The sequence below is a fragment of the Sphaeramia orbicularis genome, chromosome 13 (genome assembly GCF_902148855.1).
Source record: "Sphaeramia orbicularis chromosome 13, fSphaOr1.1, whole genome shotgun sequence".
In the NCBI taxonomy this organism is placed as follows: Eukaryota; Metazoa; Chordata; class Actinopteri; order Kurtiformes; family Apogonidae; genus Sphaeramia; species Sphaeramia orbicularis.
Window position 1 is genome coordinate 17,981,982 of NC_043969.1, and position 19,751 is coordinate 18,001,732.

General features: G+C 38.3%; 1 protein-coding gene across 1 annotated transcript in view; it reads left to right on the top strand.

The window, feature by feature from the left end:
- Positions 1-4,740: 4,740 nt before the first annotated feature.
- lekr1 (Leucine-, glutamate- and lysine-rich protein 1) overlaps positions 4,741-19,751 on the top strand; it is an 82,477-nt gene continuing 67,466 nt past the window's right edge. The window contains exons 1-2 of the mRNA XM_030153171.1: positions 4,741-4,840; positions 8,444-8,577. Coding sequence (XP_030009031.1) covers positions 4,837-4,840; positions 8,444-8,577 — 138 coding nt within the window. The 5' untranslated portion in view covers positions 4,741-4,836. The remainder of the gene's footprint in view (positions 4,841-8,443; positions 8,578-19,751) is intronic.

The following is a 19,751-nucleotide window of genomic DNA, read 5'->3' on the forward strand; positions in this document are numbered from 1 at the left end:
AAGTCAGGATAGGACCATGTTTACCGCTATGTATCACCCCCTCTGCTTTTAACAACAGTCTGTAAATGTCTGGGAACTGAGGAAGTCAGTTGCTGGAGGTATCTTGTCTGATATGAGATATTAGCTGCTCAACAGGGTTTGTTACATTCATAGTTTTCATTTCATGATTCACCAAATGTTTTCAACTGGTAAAAGGTCTGGACTACAGGCCAGGCCAGTTCAGCACCCAGACTCTTCTGCAGCCATGGTTTTGTAATGGACACTGCATGAGCTTCTGTATTGTTTTGTAGACATATTCAATGCCCTCTCAGGAAAAAACATCATGTGGACCTTTCATCACTCTATGTTTCTTTCCAGATCTGCACGTTCCCATTCAAAAAACACTAATGCACCCCCATACCATCACAGATGCAGACTTTTGAACTGAGTGCTGATATTAAGCTGGATGGTCCCTGTGCTCTTACATTTGTAGGATGCAGTGCAAATGTTTTCCATGAAGAATGTTAAATTTCAACTTGTTGACCAAATAGCTTTATGTACTGGGCTTCTGGAGAGCCATACTAAGGGGCATATGAGAGAAGTCAGACTATATCCACCTGTGGGAATAGCCTGATAAACCCAATAAACATGGTCATACTCCAGGATGTGTGGGAAAAAAATGATTAGACCACCCCTTGTTTTCTTCAATTTCCTATTCATTTTAATGCCTGGTACAACTAAAGGTACATTTGTTTGGACAAATATAATGATAACAACAAAAATAGTGCATAAGAGTTTAATTTAAGAGCTGATATGTAGCCATTTATGGTTTTCTTGATAATAACCAAAATCACTTAAGTTCTTACATCGATAGCTATGGCATTGTACTGACAAAAACAGTGCTTTTAGGCATTCCATGTTTTCTTTTCTGTCTGTTTTAGTCACATGATACACACAGGCATTAGTACTTGATTGCATAACTATTGTTTTTGATGACTTTGGATGGTCTAATAATTTTTTCTGTGACTGTATCTTGGCCTCTGCCCCTTAGAAACTGATGATGAGAAGCACCAGTATTTTCAGAATATCACAGATTAATAATCCAGTAAATTCAACCATTCTTGGTTTAATGATTAGAATGTAATACTTTCAATAATGCCTCTACATGTGTCTTACCTTTCATGAATGGAACACGTGTTCATTTTCTGAGAACATATGCAAATAACATTCAAAACCGGTGCAGAATACTCAAGGTTGCAATCAAGTGCTTCTAAACACAGTTAAAGACAAATGTATCTCTGCCCTACAGACATCTAACTTTCTAGTGTTCAATTTCAATAACTATAATGAAATTCTGGGCAGAATAGCCCCCTGTGAAGGTGTGGTGATTGCATCAAAAGACTCCTCTAACTTCCATTTTGTCATATGCACTACAGTTTGTACACAACCTTGAGTCTTTAAACAAGAAAAAAAGAAAGGATCGATTTACACAGTACTATTCCAGCCAGTCAGCAATGGGGAGCTTTTTTCTTTTTTGAAACGTGGGTGTTCGTGCTTGTGCAATGACATAAAACCTCAATGCACGTCTGGGAATTTTGGGGCGGAGCTTCTGATGGAGTGAAGAAGGGTTTAGGGGTGTGTTTGTTTGAATGGTCTACCTTTAAAAGCTTTTAAAACTGCAAACACTGTACTATTATTCAGTGGCTCTGTCTACAACTCTGTGAACTCTGTGGTGAGAAAACCTGACTGTCTGTTAAAAGTGTTTCTGACTTTTCTTTCTTTGTAGGGGCCCCTGCAGACATTTCTGCAACACACAACTGGAAATTTAGCATTTCCAATTATTATAAAACATTTGCGTAAAAATCAGCAAATAACTTTAAAATATTATCCCTGATAAATGCTTCTGTTCAATTTTTAATAAATCCTGCTATCATCAGTATCAAAACATATTAAAACACCACTGATATAGGCCCAACGAGAGGCTATGGGAACGGAGCTAAACACGATAAAACAACACAACAGGTTGACATGATTTGCATGTTGGTATATGTCATAATAGGTCCTTTTTCATTGTCATCTATAATTTTGTTTGAGTGCTGATAATATGTTGTGAGAATTCTGGTGAGTTGAACCTGCATGGTTGGCCATTAGATTTGTCCTGCATAACCTAGCCCAAATATGTCAAGCGTGACAATATTAGTCATTTCATGCCAAAAAAAGAAAAGAATAGTGGGTCATACTCACCCTTCCTCTGCCTCCCCTCTTAAATCCGTGCATGTAGACACACACACACACACACACACACACACACACACACACACACACACACACACACACACACACACTCACACACACATACACACACTTTCACTTGTCTACCCTCCCCCTCCTGCTCCTTCTCTTTCTCCTCTTACACACACGCATACAAGCACATACTCAGCATGCTTCATTATACACTTGCCCACAAAGCATAGCGTGCCGGAAACAGACTCAATAGATGCCAAACTCCCTGTCCCTGCAGGCTCCATGCCCCTAAAACACTGAGTGCACCTTCCCAAATTAGGTTAATTTGCCTTTGCCACAGAGGCCACCAAAAATACAGTCTAGTTTAACAAAGAGAACTAATTAGTTTATTTTTTTGGTACATCCTTACTTGCATCAACTATTAACATTGCCAAATTCAATAATTGTATTTGCTTAAGTGAAACAGATATAAGCTAAGATAAAATTATCTTTATCGTAGCAAATAAAATGTCACTCTGATAAATACACATGTGATTAGAATAATGAGGTAAATCCTATTTTAAAACAAAAAACACCTCTGATTAATTATGTACCTGACATATGAAGTTAAAATTGAGGTCCAGTTAATGCTTATTAGTTTACAGGCTTTAAATGGCAGTGTTAAATCTACAGTATGCTACTAACTTCCTCTGCTGCTCTTGCTATGGGGGTATTTGAGGACATGGCACAGTTTTAGAGGTAGTATGGGGGAACACAGAAAGAGTTTCTTCTTTTTCTTCCTCTTCTTCTTTTTTGCCATGGTTGCTGATAAGAAAGCACAGAATGTAGACTAGACAAAAGTGGGCGATTGCAATTTGCATCAAAGTGACTGAGTCTGCATGATTACCTGACAGGTCCATAAATAGCATGACATCCATCCCAAATGAAATCATGCAAGGATCTCTCTCTCTCTCTCTCTCTCTCTCTCTCTCTCTCTCTCTCTCTCTCTCTCTCTCTCTCTCTCTCTCTCTCTCTCTCTCTCTCTCTCTCTCTCTCTCTCTCTCTCTCTCTCTCTCTCTCTCTCTCTCTCTCTCTCTCTCTCTATGTGTCTCTCTGTTTTAAAGTAAATGCCATTAACCCAAATCCCGACACAGGTTCGGTTTGGTTGGCCACACAGAAAACTGTGCAATGATATCACATAAAATACATAAAGATGTCTGCCCAAATCATTTATTACCATGAAATGATTGTGTAAAAGCCCCTTTGGGAATGTCTGGCCATTATGTCACATTACTTCTGAGACAATGAATAAAATGCACACAACCCAAACACAGCATGGTGTGTGCCCTATGCATGCAAACAAGCAAGTGGAGCTCAGTGAATGTGACTTCATGCTTTTTTCTGTCTCATTTACATTTTGCACAAAATGCTATGGTTTAAATACTTTATTTAGAAAGTAAGTTTTCAGATAACCAGGCAGTCAGACAAGAACATGAGAATGAGCCTGAGTGAGACAAAAAGAAAGTTGGAATGATTTTGTTTTCAGACACTTTCCTCTCTCTATTTCTATTTCTACACTTTAGTAATCAGCTTTGACCAGGTACAATGATTGCATACTGAGTCCCAGTCAAATTTTATCAATCAAGAATAAATCCTATTGTCACAATCATTTCATGAGGACAAATAAACATATTTTATTCCAACTTTATAGGCAACATTGTAGAAATAACAAAAGTGGGTCTCCAGTCTGAATTAAGAGGCACTGCATTACAGTTCAATTAGTTTGGAAATGATATAGAATTTAGTTGTTCTTTTGCAGGTTTTAAGTTTATACATTTCAGAATGTACTGGACAAATTAATTTTAAAAGCCATCAAAAATGGAGGGAGTTTTCATACATTTGATACTGTGCATATAATGTTTTGGCATTATGAGGATTATGTTCTTGTTTCTTTTTAATGACCAGACAATAACAGACATAACCAGGACTAACTGGGCAGACTTGATTTATATTTTTATTTAATCACTGGTATGTATTATATCTGTAAATACTGGTCTATAACCAACAATTATGAACATGGTTTCTTGAAGACAAGAAAAAGAATGTAGCTGCTAACTTGTGTATAGAATGTCTCACAGAGGATGCATGTTAGCATGAATACATGTCTATTCACAAATCCAGAATGAACAGTTCTAATTGTAACAAAGTGTTGGCTTAACTCTGTGATTCACTCAGTGCAATAACTGGTCACAATGATATGGCTTTCTTCCTTAAAAGTGTAATTTAGGTATATTCAGCAGAACTTTATCTCCCTGAAATACAACAGGGTTAAGATGGTGATGGTGACATAACCAACTAAAGATGCCTAAGGGTGATGGGGAATATCTTCTTAGATGTTATTACATAATTACAAAGAGAATAATTTATACTTCACTATTTTCTTTTATTTTGATGTCAAACTTCCGGTGTTCACTCACACTTCCGTGTTTCACTGTACTGCGTAGCTACGTTACGATGCTGCGTCGTTGCCATAGAAACGGCCAGGACACTCTACACGTTAGGGAAAACTCCAGCCAAAACTGAAGTGTTCTGATTGATTTTTTTTCGTTCCTTCTTCGAACACCTCCATTGACTATGGGTAACTAAACGTTTATAATTTTCGCACGTTGTTAAAAATTCTATGATATGATTAATGCATGTCAGAGATGTTACAATGTTAGCATTTAACCTACGCCGTAGCTAATTTAACTATTTCATTACTTTAATTAAAACTGATGAAAAGGGGACTAAAATAAGTCACTTTTTATAATGAAACACCACTGTATGCCCATAACCACCTTCTTAGAGCAGCCTACAACTCTGCACTTGCAAATATTTATCATAATGATTTAACACAACTTATAAACGTCGACCTGTTTGCTATTGTTATGTACTCTGTAATATTACGGCTAAAATTTGTTTAGAGATCTTATTTATGTCTTTGTGCATAAGAAATCAATATAAGTGAATCCCCAAAGGAACTTTGTGTTGGTAAACGCAAGTTATGCAAATTTACAGGATTTCAGTTCTGTTGCAACATGTTGATGGTCATATGAACTATGTTTTCAGGTCAAAAATGTCCAATTTCATCATAATTAATGCTATATTTTCATATCACAAATGGCCAAGTTATGTTTGAACTGAATTTACCTGAAAAACAAATATTCTATTCTTTTAGATTCCCCAATTTTCCTTCCAAGATTATATACTATATATCACATTTTTTATTTTTACAGGTTGCAATATGGAGTATGGTGCTGATCCATCCTGCTTATGTTACGCCAATACATACATTAAGAATGACACACGTCACTTTTTAAATCAACAGTTTTCTACTAATAAGCATTTTTTTTTATAAAGAAATAACAATTCTATATTGTTATTTACTCTTTAGTATGATGATAAACTATACAATAAATAATTTTGATACTAGTTTTTTGCACAGGGATCATTTCTGGAAACAGTGACATGGCTGCCGAGCATCAGTATGATGGGATCCGTAACAACTATGTCACATCCGTCCACTGCCACATTTTGTGTTTTTGTTAAGCTGTTATTGTTTTAGATCCACAATACTAACATTTATGAATAAGAGGATAGTTAGCAATACTAAGTATATGAGTTTATTACTAATAAACTACTGGTACTGACCAGATCATCATGGGTAATGTCACATCTGTCCACCAGCAAAAGTTTTCACATACACGTGCTATTCAAAATCCAATATTTCTGAAAATATAGCTTCCACTGTCAAATAACATCAGTAGTCTGCGCACAAATGTATTAGCATTATTTCAACACAGTTCTATGCATTTCTTACCATTTTTTTTTTTTTTTTGACAAAAATGGCCCCTCATTTGACCCCCTAAGTAAATTTTAGCTGATTATTAAAATCTGTCATATTTATAATGCCATCAATAGGCTATATGTTTTGCTTTCAAACCTATGACCTTATGCTCTCCTATTTTTTGTGAAGTTCACTGTCACACAAACTTTCATGATGCAGAAAGTCTTAAACAGACAAATATCATTTACAGATAAAATAACTAAATGAAAACTAAATAAAAAACAACAACAAAAATATCTTTCCAGTTCACTGTGTTAAGTGTATTAGTGAATCTGTGGCTTACCCTTTACAAGTAGCAGAATACTATTTGCCCCTTAGTGCTTTGTGTTTTTCTCTATAAAGTACTGCAGGCCCTCTTGAGTTTATATGTTCGTGTATATTACTGTCACGACTCATGCATGTGTCCATGCAGAATAGATGAGTTTATGAACAGCTTGCCTCTCTCACATTAGACTGATTAATAGTTCAATCAGGGCTAAAATGGACAAAATGTCACAGGGGAATGGTTGTCATGCAAGATCAGCCCTTTATATCTGTGTCCATCTAAAAAAAAAAATAGGCCTGCTTAATGCTGTCACATGCCATTACTAATTTATCTGTGTTGTGTGTGAGTCAGACATTGAGGATCTTTATTTCAAATGCAGAGCCTGGAGACAGAGGGGGCAAGCCAGCTATTAGCGTGCATGAGCATGAAACCTTTTCTTTGAAGAGCTGGGTTTGTGTGTCTGCACTGGTGTGGATATACTAATGAGTGTGACAGATGCAAAAGATGTGTTCACACTTGCTTACATGTTAGTGCTTAAATGTGTCAGTGTGTGTATCAAATTAAACCTCGCTATGAGTTCTTTGGATGTAAGTTGTCAAGTTGCTGAGAGTTTGTGTCTGTTTATGTTCTAAATGCTTGTGGCCGAATTCTTGTGTGTTTGTACTATGGATTTTCATGTGTGTCCTGTCACTCTCTTTCCCTCTGAGGGTCTGCGAGGGCATTTTATGTCTGGCATGTAGCCGTACACATGGGACCATCTGATAGGAGTGACCTTTAGACCTAAGTTAGCCAGAGGTATTTAATCTGAGGTTAAGTGTTGAGTTGGCGCGATGCTTTCCCCTCACTAATGGTGAGCTAATAGATAACTGCCCTGAAAGCATGCACACACAGACAGACAGACTGGGTTTGGCTTGCAGTACTCTTCTCCTCACACAACCTTCTGCACCCATGATCAGATTAATAATGACTGTACCTCAGCTGCAGCTATTACACAACAGGGGAAGTTGGACATTACTTAATTTTAAACAATGCATTTTTCTTAACTAAGAGTGCATGATACAATCAAAGTAACATCTTCATCATTAAATTTCCTTTGTAAAAATGTCACATGAAGGCTGAATTAGTCCTTGGTAAAACCTTGTGATGCCCTTCAAGTGTTTGACAAGCTAATGTATGGCTGTGGAGCCAAAATACCCTAAGCTGTGAAATGCCATAATCTAAAGTATATAAGCTTAATACCATAAGCTTGACTGATTAATCTATTGAATTGAGTGTACAGCAAATGGGTTTAATATGCTGGACATCACGCGAGGGATTTAGCCTCATATTAACCTCACATGCTAAGTGCTATTCATCACTTTTATTATTTTCCTGGGTGATATTTTGTACAACATAGTAACAGAGGACTGGTTGACCGTCTAAGAAATACTTTTATACTAGTGTTTAATATATAAATGAGTATAAGTTGTACCTTTTTTTAAGAGAAATTGCTTCTGTTTACCTTTGTGCTGAAAATGGATGGGGATAAATGAGGTGGTGGCACATTATTCACTATTTCACTGAATTACAGGTAACGGAAACATGCCAAGATATGCAGTAATGAGCCAGACCATGCAGGGAAGACGAAAACTAATAACTAATAAACATAGCTGTAAAACATACAGGATGTTGCAAATATTTTATGAGGATGAAAATGCACTTGACATATTTATTAGACTCTAAAGAAATACACAGTGTGTTTTGGTAGCACAGTATGTACACATAACTTTGGGTTGTTGACATGAAAACTTAAAAATTGCTTTTTTCTGTAACACTCTAATATTTATGTGTGAGTTTTAAGTATTTATCAAGTGGTAAATTGGTTTTATGTCATTATAAACTCAATAGATCTTGGAGTGTTTGAAAAATGTAAATCATATCACCCTGATAATAGCTTGTGAAATAATACCCCACTCATCTTTCTGTGATTTTTTGTAAGTAAAAAAGGCCAGCAATGAAATGCAGTCATAACTTCACATGCCTCAGTATTAAAGCTGATGCTTTATATATAAATCCATAGCTAATTTTACTGGTTTTCTTCTTGTTTCCAGGAGACAAAGAGAGACCTTTGAAGGAAGAGCTGGAGGAGGAGGAGGAGGAGGAAGAAGAGAAGGAGGAGGAAATGAAAATGAAGGTGTCTCTTTCCTGTCGTCCAATCTATCCACTGCCTGATGACATAAAAAAGGTAGGCAGTAATCTAAAAATAATGTTCAAGAGGATAATCTTTTTATTTGAAGTAATATTTCCTCAGTAAGATAAGCCAGTATTGAGTCAGTGCATGTGCATTCAATGTGGAGGCTGACCTATTGTAACCTTTGAAAACTTCACATTAGCACCATAATGACAGAACATATGTGCTCAACAGTTTTTACAGCCTAGAAGTACAAATGTGTCCCCTTTTTACATTCTGATGAGTGCATTCACACGACCCATTCCCCATATGCTGCTGTAATCCATATGATTTAAATAAGAAACAGGACGGTGCCTCTTCTTTTAATCTTCCATCTGTTATATGATAAAGTAGACAGGAAGTAACATCACAATGATGGCATGATGCCTTACATCCTTGTCACTGTCAGGTGGCAGTTACATATTACCATATGATATGCCATATGGTATAAATATGAATTAGCAGGCAATATCCTTTATCCCTCCTAACAGGGGGAGGACTGTTTAGCTATTACCAGTTGTGACAATGAATGCTCTGGATAAAATGAGTAACTTTAAAATAATACAAAATGTATCGACACCAAAAAGTTATTCAGCTAAAACAATATTTTGGCCGTGCTTGATCAATAATGTAATCTTCCATTATGATTAGAAAATAAAAACAAACAAGAGGTGATATAGAAATTTATGAGGAATTGTAAGTGCTTGTTAATTCCTCATGCTTGGGGACACATGTTTATATCTAATGATGTCCAGAAGCTTTATTTTCTTCAATTTGTGGCCCACTTTTCTGTTTCTCTCTAGTAATTTCTGGAATTTCTCACTGAGGCCAGTAGATGGCTGTGAACAATATACCCCCTGGTACTGCTGGTACAGACATCTCCTTCACACACACGCACCCACCCACGCACGCACACACACACACACACACACACACACACACACACACACACACACACACACACACACACACACACACACACACACACAGATATTACATTCTCCAATCCATTTGTCCATCTGTCTTTGTTCCTGCTGTGCTATGACCAATAGACTCAAATGGGAATCCTTTTTTTTTTTTTATTGATTGGTGGGCATCCATCTCACCACAATGTGTGTGTGTGCCTGCATGCATCCATTTTAGTCCTTCTGTTTATGATTTGTCACAAAGGCCATGTGATTGCCAGACACAGAGCAAAGCACAGGGAGAACTAGAGATAGAAAAAGAATGAGGGAGGGAGAGAGAGACTGACATTTTGCTCATAGCCCATCTGGTCTGGTCTCAGGATCTGCTTCCCTCCCTTCCTCTTTTCCTCCCTCTGTCATCCACTCAGATTCCAATAGGTCTGTAAAATAGAGGATGTTCTGAGCTTAGCCCCCTGCTGAGAACACTTCAGCAACGTTTATTGGAGGAGGCTTAGGTGGCTGGGGGCGAGCGGAGAACAAAAAACAACAGAAGCAGTGTGCATGGCAAGTGCAAAGCTGTGGGCAGCGCCATGCGCGCTAGTCGGCGTGGGAGGCAAAGAGGAGGTGGTGTACTAACAGGCCCATTTAAGTGCTGTTAATCCTGGTGTGCTGGGAGAGGGCTGGCACCAGGGTTTAATGGTGGGCTGCTGAGAAGGAGAGCGATGTGGTTACACACACACCATGCCTCCAACCCACACACTCGGGCACAGGAACACACATACATGCTCAGATGTTTGTTGCATATACTATGCAAACATGTGAATGCCACATAAATGCTACTTTTAGGTGTACACAAAGACTTCGAAGCCAATGGAATTTTAAAGTAAACAATGTATTAGACATGTATAGGCAGGATGTGACACTGCAACTAACCATATTAATTTTCTTTTAATGTGGAGTTCTTCATTTTAAACACTTCCAATGATGGAGTACAGCTTACAACTTTTACCACCCTTTTCCTGCCTCTGTGCAGAACTCCTCTGACTGGATCAGCTTTGCAAGAATAGCAGTATTTGCAATGTAAAGTCCTGATGCAGAAATGTAATTTATTTTGAATATGCTGAGCATAGCATGATCCTTTTCAGCTTCACTGCCATGTGACTACAGTCACACCTCCCCTCAGTCCCTTACTTTGTCTTTCCCAAGAGGCACTAGGCACCATGAGAGCATTGCTGTATCCTGTTAGTGATGGTCTGGAGTACAAACCTCTTGTAAGAGTATGTTCTGAACAAAAATGGAACGGTATTAAGAGACACAAAGATTGGCTTTTATTTCTACCATTGAGAAGAAGGACAATTATTCAGGGAGTGTAAAAGTAAAAAAAAAATGTAGCTAATGAACCCTCTTCCTTCAGATATCAGGATAATTTTTGATTAGCAGCATTATGAAAGTTTACTCTATATTGTTGTTAAATATATCAGTCAATGTATTCTGATCATGTTGTTACACCATTTTGCCTTATTGTAAAAATTTCATGAAGTCTGTTTTATTTTCAGTAACTTCACACTAATGTTAGCTTGGCATTTTTCACCCATCACCCTCCTCTCTTCTCATCTGTTAGATCAAAATAACAGCTGGGTTTTTTTGTTTGTTTTGCTGGGTGTGTGTGGAGGTTGCAGTGTCAACACAGTGATGCAGTGCTATTCTTGGCCGTCACGCAGCCAAAAGTATAGTACTACCCATACAGCTCAAACCTAAGCTTTTTTCACTCAAAATCCCCTTGCTCCTACCTTCTTGGCAGGAGTTTCTCCAAGTTGTCAAAATGGCACATTAACTTGGGAGACGTGTTCCCTGTTTCCTAGCACAGTGTTCTAGTCAAAATGTGACTGAGGGATTAGTTGTTTTCAGTGCGGCACTGGGCCGAGTACACTGTAGCCTTTTCACGCAGCAGCTGAGCACCCCCTGTTCTCCGAGAGGTGCTGATACTACCTATTCATTTCTCAAGTGTCATAGTCTGAGAGGCGCTCCAATACACAGTGTAACAGGACAAGACGTTCACCACCAACAGAGAGGGGAGAGCACACAAGAGACAGAGAAAGGAGCAAGAAAAGCAAGTAAAGAGAGATGGAAAAAAGTGGGACAACACCCTCTGTTAACTCCTCAAATGTTGTCTGTGAAGTTTTCAGAAACACTAAGTAACAGGACAAGATGTTCACTATAAAGATAATTAGAGAGTGAGTGAGGCACAAAGGAGGGGGAGTAGTTAGCATCTTACTCTCAGTGTGTGTGAAGTAACTTATTAGCAGTGTTGAGCAAGTTACATCCAGACTGCAATACATTACATATTACTTGTTACTGTTATTTAAAAGTAATTCCTTACTTTACAATATTACTGTCTCAGAATTTTAATGCGTTACATGAGTCCTGTATTACTTTAAAGTTACATACAGACTCTTGACTCTTGTCATAAATGGAGCGTGTGCAGTAGAACCCCCCCCCCCAACATTTTACATGTTCAAACAAACGCAGCGCTGAGGACGCCGGTAGACAAATCCACAGCTGATAAAGAATTCTAACTAGTCATGGAAACGTTAGCTTACCTTGTCATTGCTGATCACATGGATCATGCTAAGTAGTTTCTGTAAAGCAGGGTTAGGGTTAGTAATGAGCATACGTCCATGTGGCCAATGTACTGTCTTCTGCCATCTTCACCCATTGGCTGAAGTGAACACCAACTGGAAATAGAACTTTCCTGCTGCATTTTTGATTCCCTAAGGTTTCGTGGTCTTGCTGTTTTTGTGTTGTTGTTTTATTTGAGCAATTAAATCATGGGTGAAAAGTGTGTTGTAACACAAGCACAATTGAACATGTACCAAGTAAAATATTACTGAAAATTGATTAGTAATGCCTTACACTACTGCGTTACAGCAAAAAGTAATCAGTTACTGTAATACATTATTTTTGCAACACGTTATTCCCAACACAGCTTATTAGGGGATTTTTCTTTACACCAGCGAGAGAAAAGCAGTGTAATGACAATGATCACAAATAAAAGGGTCAGTGTGTTAAAGGTTGAAGGTTTAGTGACATCTAGCAGAGAAGTTTCAGATAACATCTAATTAAATATCACCCAGTCTACACTGTTGATGTTTTCCTACTGCTAAAATCAGCTCTACTCTCCTCAACTCAAGACGACTGGACTTGGTTTGTCCACTAGTCCACAGTATTACACTTGCAGGAAAACAACTTGCTTGTCATAGTGATGCAGCATAAACTACAGCGATGTTGTCTTCAGTGTGACTGCAGCTACAAACGATGCAACAATGGAAGGAGATGTAACTTAAAACTGCAAGATAGAATTTCCAAAATGAAAGGTTGTATTAACAGTTCCTCATGCAAGAGTATAGTAGTTTAGACATCTGTGGTCACTTTATCAAGATGGAGCCTGCGTGAAAATTTGCACAGTATTCTATATCACAGCAAGATGACACAAAAGTATTGACACAGCGATGACTCTGGGTTGACTAATCCACATTTAATATCGCTTCTGCCCACTTGGAACCTCACCAAAAGTGGGACTAGTGTGTGATAGTCCCTGGTGGTCTTTGCTCTAATGCAGTAGAAACGCTGTGCCAAGTTGAGGTGAGTTGAGCTGATATCAGCAGCAGAAGAGGGGCATATCGTGGCTAAAAAAATACTTGAAAGGCTGTGGTTAAGTGTTTGTTTTGTCACTTATGGGCTTTTCAGAGAAGGGGCTATTAAGTCTGATCCACACTTAGACATAATGGATGATGGGTAATGCACTTTAACATTGCCATAACAACATTAAAAGTGAAAAAAAGAGAACAATTAATGTGTAATTCTTATTTTTATGTAACTCTGAATAATAGCCTAATTACAAAAACGCGAGGCACAGTGGTTCAGCGGTTAGCACTGTTACCTCTCAGCAAGAAGGTGCTTGGTACAATCCCAGCACCCAATGGAGGCTTTCTGTGTGGAATTTGCTGTTTGATGTTCAAATCTAAGCTCTGAAGACCCACTCTTGAATAGGTTAATTAGTCAACGTAAATCAGCCATAGGCGTGAATGTGAGAGTGAAAGGTTGTTCATCTATGCATACCAGCAACACGTTTAGGGTGTACCCCTATGCCCGTTGGGTGCCAGCACCCCCACCATCCTCTCAAGGACTAAGCAGTTCAGAAAAATCAGTGAATTATGTGTTCTCGTTCACAAATCCACCTAAATCTTACACTTTAGGTTCTCTGTCTAATGCGTCATTGAAACACATTTAGACAAACACACAAGATTTTCCCCATGATGCTATTCTGCCTGACTCATGTGTTTAATTTTTTCCTTTTATAACACTATATTCACACCATACACCATTGGTACTCAAGCTGTGTACCTACTCCACTCCATTCATATATGTACACACAGACATTACACACCATGGCATTCATTCACTACCTGTCTGACTTTACTGTCATTCATAATTGAGGAGGTGCTGAGTTTTGTCAGACCGTGTATCCATGTTGTAGTCCATTGAATCCAATGTCTGGCAACCCGGCTCCAGTGTCTCAGCTGTAGGGCTCTCCTTTTGCCATGTTACCCCTGTTTTGTGCTTTTCCATCACTCATCATTTTTTCTACCTCCCTTTAGTCAGCTCTGAGTGCAGATGATGAATGCCTGGTTTGTTTGAAGTTCAACCATTGCGTATGTGCTTTTTATTATATTCCTGTTTTTGTGAGGGCCAATCCTCACTTCTTCAAACACTTGATTAAGGTTGTGCAACAACAGGAAATCAAATTAGAAAAGAAATCTTGATGATAAACAGGAGATCACTGGTTTGATACAGACTTTAAAAACAGTGCTGAGCAGCTGTGATCGGAGTCCATGCTGTGGCCACACTGCCCTCTGTATGTTGACAAAATGAACAAAGAACTGCAGAAAATGGTGAACACCACTTTTGCTTAGGAAGACATGTTCTAGGATAGGATGTATTTTAAGACTAGTATTTTAAGCAACTGGACTTAATAAAGTTATGCTCACTACTGTAGAAATAAGTGAAACCAAAATCACATTTCCAGCCTGTGTTTTACAGTAAGAATTCATCTGGTAGAACTTTCAAACCAATGTTGGCATTGAAGGCTGGGTGTCTGAGGCGTGTGTCAGCTGGGTTCCACAAAGCTGTTTGATGGGTGTCAGTCTCCAAACAGAGTAATGCTAAATATGTCTTTCTGCGTCATTTTTTTTAATGCAGTTAAGAAGTACAGAAAACATTCACATTAGTAGTCCATTTAATAGGAAATGTGTTGTCCCATTCATTATTATAATTTGATAGAATAGTTCCAGGGATGCACTGATCTCACCTGTGATGAACTGGCAACTCGTCCAGGGTGTACCCCACCTTCGCCCATAAGTAGCTGGGATAACTCTAGTGAGGATAAAGCGGGTTCAGATGATGAATGAATGAATGAATGAATGAATGAATGCACCAGTCAGTCTACTGTATTTGTATTCTTTGGCCTTTAAACCGGACTGAGAATTGATATTTTGGTATTATATTAATTTTACTTAATTTTATTTTATTTTACTAGTGTAGATTTTATTATCTGTTTTCTATTTCTATTCCTGCTTTGAATCTGTACAGCACTTTGGTCAATGTCTGTTGTTTTTAAATGTGCTTTATAAATAAAATTGACTGGTATTCACTTTGAGTAACCATAGCTACTGCAGAGTTGATCAGTATCTAATGTATATGACATGTTCACATCATGTACATAGACAGTAATGTCACAGACATGCAAACTACCATGATGTCGTCAACATGCGAGTTCTTCCCAGTGAGTGAAGAATACACAAAGAACACATTCATCAGATGTGACTTGGCAAGTTGTAGTGGTGCCAGGCTGCTAAACTGACCCATGAGTAATCACTCATCTGCCACTGCAAAGCATATTACATAAAGTGGGATATACTGCAGTTCATTTTCAGCAGGAAATTATTTGTACAGTAAGCTCTGTGCAGTATCCTAGAGCCCTTTATTTTGGGATTTATTTGTGCCACAGGGAGAGAAGGTCCTGCAACCTGGTGCACTTTCGGAGAAAATGTGAAAGTTATATAATATTAGAAACATGTTATTGCCCTTTCTGAGTCAGGGAAGAGTTACTGTCCCAAGTGGAGGGGTTAAAGTATCCTGTGGTCTTGTTCACTTGTGAGGGAAGGATGGAGTACGAGGTCGACAGGTGGATCGGGGCAGCGTTGGCAGTAATACAGACACTGTACTGGTCTGTTGTGGTGAAGAATGAACTGAGCCAAAAGGCAAAGCTCTTGATTTACCAGTTAATCAACGTTCCTACCCTTACTTATGGTCACACGAGCTGTGGGTAGTGATCGAAAGGATAAGCTCCTGGATACTAGTCGTGAAAATGGGTTTCTTCCACAGGGTGGCTGGGTTCTCCCCGTGGATGGATGGATGGATGGGTTTTATTTTGGACATACAATTATAAATTCCAAGCTGCCTATAATTATCACATTTTGGTCTCCTAGGTGACACCCATATGACATATATTCACCCCCGTTGCTCTGTGGTATCCTTACACTGCGAACCACATATACTGTACTCTGTTAAACCATTGTTCTTATGTAGCACACACAGGTGAAAGGGTGTAAACAGAGATGTAACAGGTTGAATTGGACAGAAATATGTATAATGTATTTTCTGCAGTCCAGAAAACATCTGCTGCTTACTAAAGGTAATTTGGTAACCCTGAAAAAAATGATCCAACCATACGAAGACAAGAACATGAGAACAACTATTCCTATGTGCTGCCTATCACAGTTGGTGCAGCCACATCCGTAATTTACCAATGAGGGCAAGGCCTCAGGTCACATGTTCACCGACAAGTATCAGGAGCTATATACACACTCCTTTGGCTGGAGCCCTGCAAGCAGAAAGAGGATGTATTCAACATATTGAACTACAAAGCACAAAATGACTATATTTAAATGATTTAGTTGAGACATTTTTTGCTGTAATTATTGTGTTTAACATCATGTTTGAGCCCCTTCTCTCAAAGTAATTTTAAGTGGACCAGCCACCACTGATGTTCACTGATGCTTGTCTTTCACTAAATCTTACATGTAATCCCTGTTATTTCTCGTTTAAACTGCAGACTTCAGATTATTTAGAAACCAACCCCCCGTATCTGTGTTTTGTGCAGTGCATTCCAAAGGCAGAAACAAATCTATGTATTCATATTTGCTGACATTATCCTTCATGTATGATGTCAAGGTTCATCACTATGTCTATCATTTACAGATAAGTGTTGAGCCTGTTGAAAGATAGAATGGTTGTCATTGATGTTGCCTTGCATGTCATCCATTTGATCACTTTTCAAGAGTTTGCTCTTCTTAAAGATCTGAGTTTGACTTTCTGAATGAGTTTTCTTTCCAGTCACTATGTCCAGACATGAACCTCCAACCAAACTTCCAACTTTGTCATTCAGAATTCCTTTATAACTTTTATTTTTTAATTACTAGTGGTAATTGTCAAGCAGGAATTACAATAAATGCATGGAGGATCACAAAAACCTTGCAAATTCCCCCAAATTACGTAGATGTCTGTTCTACAAGAGATAATATCACAGATATCATACGACCTCTGTGTTTGCTGAAATGTTGGATTCTTAGAAATTATGGACGTGACATATTTGCACAGGATTAAGATAATAGACGACTTCCACAATCATTACATCACCAGAGGTCCAAAGATAATGCTCGTCAGGTGTGAACACACCGCAAGTTATTTGGTTCAAACCAAGATAAAAAAACAAACTTAGATTTAGAAGTGTTAGATTATTTATCCTGTTTCTTATTTATACATCTGTAGACATGCTTATTTCTAGATTTAACAATCTTAATTCAAGAAATCTTGTCAGGTGAAATTGTCTTGCTACATGGACAGATCTTTCACTTGTTTTGATTACCTTTTTCCTCAGACTTAGTGTTTTTATCTTGTTTTTAGACACCCCTTTTTTGCAGTGCAGGGTTTGAGACAGACTGCTTCATCTGGTTCAATTCTCCATGAGTCCTTCTGTCCTGTTTCAGTGAAACTGTGTAAACCCAATTTCTCTTTGTATGCCTTCGACAATAGATTTTCCAACCTTGTCATATCTTGTCTTGCTTCTCCTTTCACATTTTTTTCCATCGCATTATGGCAAAGAAAAGAAGGGAGAAAAGAACAAGAGTCATGAGTCAGTCAGCCAAACTGTATTCTATGCATTTCTCCTTTTTCCTACTTCATCTGTCTCATTTTTTCCCTCTCATTCCTTCCATTCTCCTCTCCTTGAATAATGGATTGCTATAAACGAGACACACTCCCCCTAGTAGTGCTGCGTTGTCTGTTCGCTCTAATCAGTCTATCTCAGAATTGCTCCCTTCCTACTTCCTCCTCTTCGTCGTCCGCCTCCTTCCTCCTCTTCCTCTGGCTGGTTTCCTGTTCTGCCCTCACCTTTCCTGTCCCTTTTTTCAGGCTTCTTTCTTAATTCAGAAGGATTAAGAGAGAGAGGGAGGGGGAGGTTTCATCAGGTGAATGCTTATCTGCAGTAATGACTGAGAGACAGCGGGGGGATTATTGTGCAATATTGTCACGGGTGTTGTCTGGAGCCTGGTAATACTAAGTGACAATATAGCATGATAATCCACAGGTCACTGCAAGGTTGCTGTTGCTTTTGTGAGGCAGTTGCCATGCCAGCATCGTGCCAGTTGTTCTTCAGAGACACACATTACTAAGTTTTGTGACCAGTATCCAAACACGCACTAAAATGACCTTAAAAACAGTTATTGTGAGTGTTTGTTGCATTTTTTTTCTATGGAGATTTCAGGAGTCATACAATAGGAAACACATACCCAAAAAAGTAACCGGAATATGATTGGAATATGTTACACTTTGGGTTTGGCTTTTATCACTTGCTTGTCTGATAAACTTTTGGGGTGCTGTTTGTAACTAACTGCACAAACAGCAGTATTTCCAATGGATGAGGAATGTGTAGAAGTAGTTGTAACAGACAACAATAGTATTTATTTATTTATTTAATTAATTTAGAACATGCAAAGAAATAAAATAAAACAAAACAAAGCTAAATAAGACAAAAAAAATAACATTTAAATGAACAGAATCTATCCTCAAGTACGCGCAAGTCTGAATTTTGCAAGGCCGAAAAGGAGTAGGAAGAAGTATAAACTTAAACTTACTTTGTATATTCACAAAGGGAAATTCTTTTTTTCTCATGAAATTTCTCTAAAGGTGACCTCTGATTACCTAGATGCAAGATCTAATTAGTTGTGATTGGAAGATGTTTTGTAATTTTTCACTTTTACTCATTCATAAGTGTCTGAAATCGGAAGTCTTTGCCTCTTTTTGTTTTTCGGCAGAGTTAAAACACTGCAGGTGGCACTTGTTATCTCTTGCTCTAGAAGGTTAAATGAGGTTGCAATTCGTTTCGCTCCAATGATTGTCATCTAGTCAAATATGATGTCATCTAATTCCACCTGACCTGCAAATGGAAAAAAACAAAACAATATTAGATGCAGTTTTGACAACAGGTTTCTTCAAATGGACTCCAAAAGAAAAAAAAAGAAATCACCTAAAATGCTCAAACTAACAGGCAGACGAGCTTGTAGTTCATTCAGCGTTACCTCCTCTGGCCTCTCTCAGCTTACTGTGCCGTGCCATGTCGTGCCAAGCCGTGTGTTGTGATGTGTGTTCTAGTTGGGCTAACGGAAGCACATGTGTTGTCTGCTAACTCTGATTAATGTAACAGACTATACTCCCCCTTCTCTTCTCTCATTTTTTTTCCCCTGGCTGCCCTGCTGTCCTGCCTTCACCTCTTATGTCTGCACTCAGTCTGCATTTCAGAGCTGCACCCTGAGAACGAGTCTCATTAAATTATAATATAGCACTTCTCTATTTGTATAAAAGTATTTTGGATTGTAGGAGAGAAACCACGTTCTTCTCTTTTTGCGTAGTATTATATGAGATTGTAAGAAGAAAACTGTGGAGTTTACATTTCATGGCTGCCTCCTGACATTAAGATTTATTTCTATTGATTTATAAAATATCTCTATGTGCACATGACTTTCTAGTACACCGTGTTAAAGATGGGAGGGACAGATAGTCGCTCAGTTCTGGGAAGCTTGGTTGACTTTAATATAATAAGATGACCAAACTCATCGGTGAACATCCACGCAACCAAAAGACACTCAGAAAAAACAGGCAACTCAG